At 55.1% G+C, this 11,348-nt stretch overlaps 2 protein-coding genes across 2 annotated transcripts; both read left to right on the top strand.

Moving 5' to 3' along the window:
* The first annotated feature begins 2,980 nt into the window (after positions 1 to 2,980).
* Positions 2,981 to 7,340, top strand: GHDC (GH3 domain containing). Its single transcript, XM_059048261.2, has 10 exons — positions 2,981 to 3,116; positions 3,300 to 3,388; positions 3,542 to 3,816; positions 4,117 to 4,238; positions 4,393 to 4,894; positions 5,285 to 5,477; positions 5,601 to 5,672; positions 5,749 to 5,882; positions 6,211 to 6,296; positions 6,552 to 7,340. The coding sequence occupies exons 3-10, from the start codon at positions 3,555 to 3,557 to the stop codon at positions 6,768 to 6,770; spliced, it is 1,590 nt and encodes a 529-aa protein (XP_058904244.1). The 5' UTR covers positions 2,981 to 3,116; positions 3,300 to 3,388; positions 3,542 to 3,554; the 3' UTR covers positions 6,771 to 7,340.
* A 1,718-nt stretch (positions 7,341 to 9,058) lies between these two features.
* HCRT (hypocretin neuropeptide precursor) lies at positions 9,059 to 10,576 on the top strand. The gene is made up of 2 exons (XM_059048330.2): positions 9,059 to 9,235; positions 10,088 to 10,576. The coding sequence occupies exons 1-2, from the start codon at positions 9,215 to 9,217 to the stop codon at positions 10,460 to 10,462; spliced, it is 396 nt and encodes a 131-aa protein (XP_058904313.1). The 5' UTR covers positions 9,059 to 9,214; the 3' UTR covers positions 10,463 to 10,576.
* Positions 10,577 to 11,348: the final 772 nt, after the last annotated feature.

The raw sequence follows: 11,348 nt of genomic DNA, 5'->3' as shown, positions 1-11,348 counted from the left end.
CTCAGTTGTAAGGGAAATGCAAATCAAAACCACAATGAGATACCACTTCTTACGCATCAGGTTGGCTATTATAAAAAACAAAAACAGGGACTTCCCCGGTGGTACAGTGGTAAAGAATCCACCTTCCAGTGCAGGGGCGCGGGTTTGATTCCTGATCTGGAAACTAAGATTCCACATGCTGCGGGGCAACTAAGCCTGCATCTCAAAGAGAGAGCCCGCGTGCCACAAACTACAGAGCCCACGCGCCCTGGAGCCTGTAGGCCACAAGTAGGGAGAGAAAACCTGCACACCACAACTAGAGAGAAGCCCACGTGCTGCAACGAAAGATCCCACATGCTGCAACTAAGACCCAACACAGCCAAAAAAATTAAGAAAATAAATAAAATAGATAAATATATTTTTTAAAGGCAGCCTTATTGAGCCAGTCAAAGATTAAAAAAAAAAAAACGCAAAACAGAAAACAGCAACTGTGGTAGGGGATGTGGAAAATTTGGAACCCTTGTACATTGAAGGCAGGCATGTAAAATAATGCAGCTGCTGTGAAAACAGTATGGTGGTTCCTCAAAAAATTAAACATATGAATTACCGTATGATCTAGCACTTCCCCTTCTGGGAATATACCCCAAAGAATTAAAAGCAGGGATTCAAACAGATATTTGTACACCCGTGTTCATAGCAGCATCATTCATAATAGCCAAAAGGTAAAGACAGAAGTCCATCAATGAATGAATGGATAAATGTGGTATATACATACAACGTATATTTCCTTCCTTAAAAAGGAAGGAAATTCTGACACATGCTACAACGCGGATGAATCTTGAAGACATTAGCTAGGTGAAATAAGACAGACACAAAAGGACAAATATTGTAAGATTCCCCTTATATTAGGCACCTAGAGTAGTCAAATTCATAAAGACAGAAAATAGGATGGTGGTTGCCAAGGAATGGGGAGTTATTGTTTAATGAGTACAGAGTTTCAGTTTGGAAAGACGAAAAATTTTGGAGAGACATGATGGTGATGGTTGCACAACAATGTGAGTGTACCTAATGCCACTGCAGTGGACACCTAAATATGGTTAAAATGGTGACTCATGTATGTTTTACCACAATACAACATGGATCCCCAAAAATGGATCAGAGACCTAAATGTAAGAGCTAAGATTATAAAATTATTGGAAGAAAACATAAGGGTAAATCTTCATGACCTTGGATTTGACAATGAATTCTTAGATACAACACCAAAAGCACAAAGAGCAAAAGAAAAAATAGGTGGTTGGACTTCATCGGAACTAAAAGTTTTGTGCCTCAAAGGACACTATCAAGAAAATGAAAAGATAACACAAAAAATGGGAGAAGATATTTGCAAATCATATATATCTGATAGGGGACTTGTATGTAAAATATATGAAGAACTCTTACAACTTAATAATAAAAAGACAAGTAGTCCAATTTAAAAATGGGTAAAGAAGCTGAAAAGACGTTTCTCCAAAAAAGTATACAGACGGCCAATAAACACATGAAAAGATGCTCGACATCATTGGTCATCAGGAAAATGCAAAAACTGACTCAGCTCACTTCACACCCCACTAAGATGACTCTAATCAAAAGGCCAGATAATAACAAGTGTTGACAAGGATGTAGAGAAACTAGGACCCTCATATACTGGTGGTGGGAATGTAAAATGGTGACGCCACTTTGGAAATCAACTTAGCAGTTCCTTAAACAGCTGAACCGTTACTACACGACCCCGACAGTCCACTCAATAGAACTCAGTGAATCCCCTGCATTCCATTTTCATGCAAGAAAATATATGTCCACAGAAAAATTTGTACAAACATTCATAACAGCATTTTACATAATAGCCAAAGAGTGGAAATGACCCAAGTGTCCATCAACCGATCAATGGATAAACAAATGTGATACATCCATACGATGAAACATTATTTGGCGATAAAAAGGAATGAACTACTGGTACACAGTACCACATGGAAGAACCTTGAAAACATGCTAAGTGAAAGAAGCCAGACTCAGAAGACCACATGTTATATGATTCCATTTACAATGAAATGTCCAGAATAAGCAAATGTATATATAGAGAGAGTAGATTTGTGGTTGCTTAGGGCTGGGGCCGGGGAGGTGGGAAGGGATTGGGAGGTGATAGCTAAAGGGCCTGGGAGTGCTTCTGTGGTGATGAAAATGTTATAAAATTGACTGTTGGTGTTGCACGTACCTATGAATATACTAGAGACCACTGAATTGTATACTTTAAGAGCTCAGCTGTGAGAAGAAGAGAGACTGCAAGATGGAGAGGCAGGTGAGGGTGAAGGGAAAGGTTTCAGTGTCTGAGGGCCTGGGTCAAGGGCACAGGTGGAGAGAGGGCTTAACCACGGACAGCAGAAGAACCTCATTCTGAGCACAGCTTCTCAAGCTTTTCAGTAGGATGGGGGAGCCGAGCTCCATCGGGCACCTTATTCCCAGTTGCAAAACTCCCTCCTGCCGTAAGGATGGGAGAAGTTTGTGTTTCCTTGGGATAAAGCCAATAAGCTAACACAGGTGGTGACCTCAATTGCCAGGTACTTATCTTGAGAACAGGTGTTAATGGGTTGTGTCTGCCTGGCTCCCGCTTTAAAAGGGAGTGAGATTCTTTTCTGTCTGCAGTCCCAGCAGATTGTCTGTGATGTGTCACACTCCGCTCTAACGCTTATTCAATAACAAAAGTATTTTCTTCCTCTACTACCTTTGTGGAGACCAATTCTGGATTGGAAAAAATTTTTGCTTTTTAACGGTTCTCAAGTTTGCACCTGCTCCAGGATGGGGGCACGCCGCTCCCGGCTCAAGCTGATATGAGTCTGAGGACCGCGATACTCTTGGCCCTAACTTCCCTCCACCTGCCAGCTCGGACCAGCTCCCAGCACAGCGGCCCTTAGGCAGCCCGCCCCTTTAAGAGCCCCCCCTTCCCAGCTCCTCCCTCAGGCCCAGTGGCCGGATTTCCTGGTTCAGGCCCAGCCCTTTAAAGCTGTGGCTCCATCCTTCTGGCCTGCTGTGTACTGAGGCTGTACGGGAGCGCTTGAGGGGGCCCTGGGTGCAAGGCAGAGGGCACAAGTGGGCTGTGACAGGTGCATGTGGGCTTCGGGGCGGGGGGGGGACGACAGGATGCTGGGACAGGGTGGATCCTGGACAAAGCAGAGCCTCTTGGTAGTGGGCCAGACATGCCATCCGTTAAGTACCTGCTGTGTGCCAGGCACCGTGCCATGCTTTTCCTGCACTTTCTGAGGGGTATTATTATTCCCATTTTACAGATTGGGGAAGGGAACGGAGCTCAGAGCAGCTGGCTGAGTTACCCAGGGCCAGACAGCTAACGAGGGGCAGAGCCAGGATCCAAACTCAGGTCAGTGTGACCCCAGAGCCTGGATGGTCTCTCCCCCGCATCACCTGCCTGACAGGTTTAACTTGGGTGTTCCTGTGCGTGGGAGGTGGGGGGGAGGAAACGGGGTTCCCCCCTCCCCCCAGTGCCAGGACCTGGAAGCCTTCCTCCTGCCAGGAGCTGCTTGGAGATGCTGCTGTCCGTCCTGCTGTTCCTCCTGCTGCTGCCGCTGGCCGTGCTCTGGCGGCGGCGGCCGTCCCAGGATGCCAGGCTGTCCTGGCTGGTCCGTCTCCAGCACCGTGTGGCATGGGGGGCCCTGTGCTGGGCAGCCGCCTGGCAGCGGAAAAGCCTAGCGCAGAGCACGCTGCATGCAGACCAGAGCCAGCAGCGGGCCCTGAGGCGGTGTCTGCAGGGAGCCCAGAGTCCCCGCTGTCCCCTCAGGGGGAGCACAGGTGTGTTTCCCAGGGTCTGGGGAGGTGGCCCAAAGAGAAAGAAACCCCATAGGACAGTCAGATTCCAGGACCTGAAGACCTCCCTTCCCCCTTCTACGGCCAACACAGAGGGACCTGACCCAGAGACCCTACCCAGGCCCGAGATTGTTCAAGACGAATTTCCCCATCCTGAGCCCTGTCAGCCCCTCTTCCCCCAGGCCTTTTCTGGGTTCCTTCCTCAAGGGCCTCACCAGTCTTACCTGAAACTCTTGGGAAACTCTGTGGCTTCATGAGGATTTTATGACATCTTTGGGGCTACAGATATAGGCATCTTCCGGAATCATCTCCCTCTGACCAAGGCCAGCCAGCTCCAGGAGGAAGAAAGTGGAGGGCAGCTCTCGCCCCCTACCTCAAACCAGTACCGTGGGGAGGTCTCTCTGCAGGTAAACTGGGAAGGCTGGAGCCCAACCCCACCAGAGACCCCTAACTGCAGGCAAACCCTCCCATCAGAATGGAAAACAAACAAACAAAAAACCTGGGGCCTCAGGGTCTGGCTCAGGCCCAGGGCCAACAACACTGCCTCTTGTCTCCCTCCAGGCCACCTTGCTGGGTCTGGCAGCCCTAAACAAGACCTGCCCAGAAGCGCTGGCTCCAGAAGGCACGGCCCGTGTGACCCCTTCCTCCCCTTGGCCCTACCCCCTCCCTTGGCCTTGGAATGCCCTGGGCCAGTTGGGCCCTGCTGGAGCCAAGGACCCTAGGGCCCTGCTGCTGGAGGCACTGAGGTCCCCGGGGCTGCGGGCTCTGGAAGCTGGGACGGCCGTCGAGCTCCTAGACGTCTTCTTGGGCCTGGAGGCCGATGGCGAAGAGCTGGCTGAGGCATTAGCTGCTGGGAACCCAGGAGCATCTCTTCCCAGACGGGCAGCTGAGCTTCGGGAGGCCCTGGAGCAGGGACCCCGAGGACTGGCCCTTCGGCTCTGGCCAAAGCTTCAGGTGGTGGTGACTCTGGATGCAGGAGGCCAGGCTGAGGCTGTGGCTGCCCTGGGGGCCTTGTGGTGCCAAGGGCTAGCCTTCTTCTCACCTGCTTATGCTGCCTCTGGAGGTCAGCAAGACTCAAGGGTAGTGAGGTGAGGGCAGGGGGCAGAGGTCACACAGCTAGCTGCCAAGTAGGAAGCCCTATATAATCATTTCATCTAACACCAGCAGCTCCATTTCACAGATGAAAAAACTGAGGCTCATAGAGGTTAAGAGACACACAGATTTACGCCACACCAGCATTTAACCCCAGGTCCATCACCCCCAGAACCACCGTCCCTTCCCAATGAAACCTTAGAGGCAGAGGGCTGAGCCTGGGGGAGCCAGGCAGGGTGGGGTGGGAGGGCAGCTGTAGGATTGATGCTCAGAGGATTGGGACTGGGATCCAGGGTGAGGGGCTGTTGCCCAGCAGAAAGCAACGGTACCACCAGATGAAGACGCCGCTTGCTCCCCACAGGGGTGGTGGGCCTGAGTCTGTGGCCAGAGCAGCCCCATGGCCTGTACCTTCTGCCCCCTGGAGGCCCCTTTATTGAGCTGCTCCCACTCAAGGAAGGAACCCGGGAAGAGGCTGCCCCCACCGTCCTACTGGCCGAAGCCCAGAAGGGCAAGGAGTACGAACTGGTGCTGACTGACCTCACCCGCCTCACCAGGTGACCACCTGGCTGCCCACCCACCCCCAGGCCACCTCGGGCCCTCTGGAACCCTGCTGAGAGCCTGGGGCATGAGCTAATGGGCCGTTGGGCCTGACCTCGCCCGCACTTCTGCTCGCTCAGGTGCCGCCTGGGTGACGTGGTCCAGGTGGTTGGTGCCTACAATCAGTGTCCGGTCGTCAGGTTCGTCTGCAGGTAAGTGACCCCCTGGGTGGCTGAGAGATCATCCTTGTGCCCTGGGCTCCTCTTCCTCCTGCTTCCTCCTCCCCAGGCTGGGCCAGACCCTGAGTGTTCGAGGCGAAGACACTGGTGAGGACGTGTTCTCTGAGGCCTTGGGCCAGGCGGTGGGGCAGTGGCCAGGGGCCAGGCTGTTGGACCATGGCTGTGTGGAGAGCAGCATTCTGGGTAAGCTTCTCCACTGGCTCCTGCCTCCCGTCCTTGGCTTGACTGTCCCCCAACCCATACCCATCCTGCTGGGAGATGTCTAGGAAAGAGAAAAGAGTCAGCCTGCTTTGCTGCTCCTAACAAAAGTCCTTCCCCATATCTAACTCCCATCCCTCCTGCTGCCTCTATCCATTTTCTCTCCATTTACCCCACTCCCTGCCAAGAAACTCCTTTTCTCCCCGCTGTGAACCTCGGCGTGGGGAAGAACGGGTGGGGGCAGTAGCCTTCGGCTTTGGATGCTACCCTGTTCACAAAAGCATGTGTCCACGATGGGGGGGTTTGTCTACAGATTCCTTCGAGGGTTCTGCTCCCCACTATGAGGTGTTTGTGGCACTGAAGGGGCTAAGGAACCTGTCAGAGGAAAATCGAGACAAGGTACACGAGACAGGGACAGGATATGACTGCGTGTCCCTTTCACTCTGCACACCCCCAGGTGCTGTGGGCACAGGGGAGGGAGGGGGAGGAGGGGTGCAGGGAGGAGAACCTCCCTTGGGCTCTGGGAGGGGAGGGATGAGTCCCACAGACACACACGTATACACCCGAAACTCCTGCCCACGCCTTCCCTGGACACAGCCTCACCACACGCCACCCAGCCCCACACCAGCCTCACGCAGGCCGTTCTGTTTCCAGCTTGACCACTGCCTTCAGGAAGCCTCCGCTCGCTACAAGTCCCTGCGGTTCCGGGGCAGCGTGGGCCCTGCCCGAGTCCACCTGGTGGGGTGGGGGGCCTTCAGAGAACTGCGGGCAGCCCTCGCTGCCTGCCCCTCAGCCCCCTTCCCTCCTGAGATGCCCCGGGTCCTCAAGCACAGGTACCTGGCCCAGTACCTGCAGAGGAGGGTGGTGTCCTGAGCTGAGGCCCGCCCACTGCCCTGTTCACCCTCGCGGGCTGCCTCGCTCTTTCCTCGGGGGCCCCTCTGGATGGGGAGCCCTTGGCCAGGGTCTTCGAGTGTCAGCTGACGGTCGCCCGTCAGAGCTGCTGGGCCTTAGGGAGGCCCGACCTAATCTGTCCGTTCTGAGGAGTTGACTTCAGGGATAGAGCAGACACCAGCGGCACCCCATCTGGAGCCCCCCGGCCCACGCTGGAAGCCCCTGGGGTCCCAGTCCACGCTGACGGTGCCTGTGTCTCTCAGCCCGTGCACCAGGCAGGCTGGAAGTGTTGGTTGTTAATTCTCTCAGGAGTGACCCTCAGTCAGCAAGGAACAGGAGCTGGCGATCACAGACCTCAGCTTCATGGTCCCTCAGTGGGGCAACTCTGAAGTGTATTCCGGATTGTCTCCCTCAGAGGGTCACCACCAGTTGCCCACTGCAGTAACCCTCTCATTAACAAAGGTCCTCTTGGTTTTCCTTCTGTCCCTCCCGTCCCTACTCCCTTATGTGCTTTCTTGGATCACCGCCCAAATAAACCTCTTGCACCCAGAATCTTGGCTTGGGGTCTGCTTTTGGGGAAACCAGTGCTCCCATTCTCTCTGGTGCTTCTGCAGCCTGGGCTCCCCTCCCAGCTTCAGCTCTGGACACCGGGGCTTTCCCCACACTCCTGCTCCGGCCTGGGGCAGGCCCTGAGTGTGTGTGGGCCCGCAGAGCCCTCGGGGACCCCTACCACAGCCTACGTCAACCCAGAAGACACAGAGCCCCTCGTCCTACCTCTCCCCATTCCAAGCTTTACCTAAATGCGGAGGGGCTGCTCCCCAACTCCCCTTGCCCTGGCTTAGCACGGATCCCTTTGCTGGCCCAACACCCGCATATCACTTCCATGGGCAGGCCCTGTACTGTAGATCGTAAAGAATCAGAGCAGGAAGAAGCTCCAGAGACCATCTGGGTTAACCGTCCATCTTGCCAGTGGGGAAACAGGCTTCGTGGGGTCGTGAGGTTTGCCCAAAGCCCCGCAGCTCCTCCTAAGTAACTCGGCACCCGACCCCAGTCAGTTGCCAAGCCTCAGCTTCTGCCTCTGAATCACCACTTCTAGATTCTACGCCCCACATCCAGGCCCCTGCCCCCTCCCACCCGGTCCCCACACCAGCCCACAACTCCTTCCTGCTAAAATCCTCCCACAGCGCCTCGGCGCCCGTGAGATCAAGACTAGTCGGCTTAGCCAACAAGACCCTTTGACCCACTCTGGCCTCACTTAACCTGCCCAGCCACCTCTCTCTTGTAAGAGAAGTGATCTGTGGACCACACCTTACTTCCCACGTGAAATAAGCACTGTCATGTCTAGGTCTTTGTCCCTTCTTCAGAATGCCTTCTCCCCTGACCTTACTTGATGAAACCCACTTTTCATGCAAGGCTTTTTCAGAGGCCTTTCTCTACCGAGCTAGCCTTTTGCTGGGTTGCCTCCCCACCTGGACTTTGGAGCTCCTTGAAAACTGGGCTATATCCTATGGACACTGTCACTCCAGTGCCCAGAGCAGGGCCTGGCATGGAACTGGTGCTCGGGAGACAGGTGCCCTGGATAAGACTCCAGCCTAGAGATGGCATGTGTCCTTCACCCCACGGTGGCTCTCTCCCTGCTGATGGTGGGATGGGACTCCATCCCTCCTGTCCAGGCAGCCCAGCCAGGTAGGAAGGAAGCTGGGGATGTTGAAGGACCTCACCAGGTTTTGCTGCTTTCCTCCCACTGCTCAGGGCTGGCTTTCAAGTTTCTCCATCTTGGAGGTTGGTGAAAGGGACTGAGGGAAGAAGAGAGATGGAGGGGAGGGAGAGCCAGCTAAGAAAGCTTTTGCATGGAGGAAGAAAGCCTCTGGAGCCTGAAGGCCCCAGGAGCAGTGACAGGAGGACGGGGGGAGAGGCCTGTTGCCTGGCTGCCCTTTCCCCCCACACACATCCTGTGGAGAGTGGGTCTCACGACTGCCTCCTTTCCTGCCCCTAATTAGCAGCTCCCCTGACACACTGTCCCACACCGGCATCCTAGGCAAGGCCTCTTTTGTGCTCCCAGATTCCTAGCTGCAAGCGGGCCTCATTAGTGCCCGGAGACGGCCCCATCTCCAGGGAGCAGGCAGACAGACGGGGGCGGGGAGGTGACCAGGGGCACAGTGATCCACCTCCAGTCTCTGAGCGCCTTGGCGGCCATTCCTTGGGCCCAGCCTGGAGACGGCCCTCCGGCAGGAGGCTAATCTTAGATTTGCCTTTGTCTGGCCCCAGAGTGGACGCAAGTGCCCATCTCTCCCCCGCCACCCCAGAGCACTATAAACCCCAGGACCCTGGTAGCGGGTTGCAGTTGACAGCCTGAAAGCTCCTGGCTATTTGGACCACTGCAGACGACACCTTTCCCGGCTACGCCACTCTGAGCTCCAGACACCATGAATCCTCCCTCTACAAAGGTAAAGACCCAGGGACGGCGGGGTGACTCATTAAGCCAGGGGCAAAGAGAGTGCCTGCTCAGGGAGCTGGAAGAAAGGTTGAAGGTGTCTAGCTCTTGGCCTTTTCCCATGTGGGTTCTGAGGCAGCGGGCGGGGTGGACCCTTGGCCAAGTATCTGCCTTGGCTAACATTGTACTGTGCCGTGGTCTCTTAAGAGTTCATGTTTATTGAGCCTTTACTACGTATTAGGTGCTGTTTGCACCTGTCATCTCATTTCATCCTCCCAGAAGCCCTGCACGGTAGGAATTATTTAATACCCAGTTTACAAGTGAGGATGTTGTGCCCCCTGAGAGGGTAGGAAACTGCTCCAAAGCAACTGAGCTGTTTCCCCTGCAAGGGAGCAGGCCGACAAGACAACAGCTTGGATCCTGCCAGTCCTTGATTTGCACGAGTTTGCCCATTGTGAGTGGGGAGGAGCGGATAAATAGGGCCTCTGTTTCCCTGAGCTAAGTTTCCACAAACTTCTGGGGCAGATTCAGACATGTCTGTTTTCAGGTGGAGTGGTCAGCACTCTAATGGGTGTACAAGGGACTACGGGTACCCAGAGGAGAGAGGGATTCATTCTGTCCAGGGGATCTCAAAGGGCTTCCTGGAGGAGATGCTCTGCTAGGTCTTCAAGGATGAGTAGGTAAAGGAGCCAGACACGAGCCCTTCTCCAACAGAGCCCTTCAGACAGCTCTGCGCAGAGACAGGAAAGCTAAGTGACAGCGAGGGAGGAGCACAGGCCAGGAGGGGGCGTGAAGCCAGCTGTGCAGGGCCCGGGCTAGGGGTTGGATGCGGGCGACCCTCAGAGCCCGGTCTCCGCCTCCCCAGGTCTCCTGGGCCACCGTGACGCTGCTGCTCCTGCTGCTGTTGCTGCCGCCTGCACTACTGTCGCCCGGGGCGGCCGCGCAGCCTCTGCCCGACTGCTGCCGTCAGAAGACGTGCTCCTGTCGCCTCTACGAGCTACTGCACGGCGCGGGCAATCACGCGGCCGGCATCCTCACGCTGGGCAAGCGGCGGCCCGGGCCCCCGGGCCTCCAGGGCCGGTTGCAGCGCCTCCTGCAGGCCAATGGCAACCACGCGGCCGGCATCCTGACCATGGGCCGCCGCGCAGGCGCAGAGTCAGCGCCGCGCCCCTGCCCCCGGCGCAGGTGTCCCGCTGAGGCCATCTCGTCTGTTGCGTCCGGGGGACAGTCCGGGGTCTGAGCCCTTGCTCAGGACCTGTCCTGGCCCTACCCTGGCCCTGCCCTCTCCCCTCTGTCAGCCCACCCGGTGTCAGCCCGCAGAAAAAGGGCAATAAAGACGAGTCTCCCTCCGTTAGTGTGGCTGCTCTCTGTCCCTGTGTGGTCGCGTCCCGCCCTCCAGGGGGCGTGAGAGTCTTTCTAACTATAAAGAGCCAGAAAACCTGGAGGCTCGGGGAACCTCAGCTTGGGCGTCTTTGAACCCGAAACACTCTCGGGCGGGGAGCTCCCAGAGCAAGGAAATGTGCGAGGCCCTGGGGTGAGGAGAGAACAGCATATGTGCGTGCTTGGAGGGGAGGATGGGGACAGACATGTCCTTCGGTGCTCTACCAGTCATTCTGTATCGCAGGGCCTTTCCGGAGATACGCAGAGGAGAGAAAAAGCAAGCAGAGGAGCGGAATCCGGCTGGGAAGGAGGGAGCTGCGCCTGCCGAAAAGGCAGGGAATATGAGGTTCAACATAAATCTTCCAGAGAGCTACAGCGTGGGGTAGAGAGAATGGGGGAGCAGTGAGGCGCTGAAGGGGAGGCGGTTAGGCTTGTGCAGCCCAGACTGTGAAAACCCTCACAAGTCGTCAGGCTTTTCACTTTATTCTGTAGGTAGCTGAGAGTCAGAAGTTCTTAAGTGGGGATGCGGCAAGATTTTCCTGCAATTAACCGAACACACCTGGTACAGGTTGAATTGTGTGCCCCCCCACACACACACTGCATTTACGTGTTGAAGTCCTAACCCCCAGCACTTCAGAATGTAACCTTATTTGGAAATAGAGTCTTTGTGGACGTAATTAGTTAAAATGTGGTCATAACTGCAGTAGGGTGGGCCTCTAATCCAATATGATGTGTCCTTATATAAA

Source organism: Kogia breviceps, chromosome 19, assembly GCF_026419965.1.
Source record: "Kogia breviceps isolate mKogBre1 chromosome 19, mKogBre1 haplotype 1, whole genome shotgun sequence".
Lineage (NCBI taxonomy): Eukaryota > Metazoa > Chordata > Mammalia > Artiodactyla > Physeteridae > Kogia > Kogia breviceps.
Note: the sequence above shows the minus strand (reverse complement) of the source record. Positions and strands in the feature narration are given on the sequence as shown.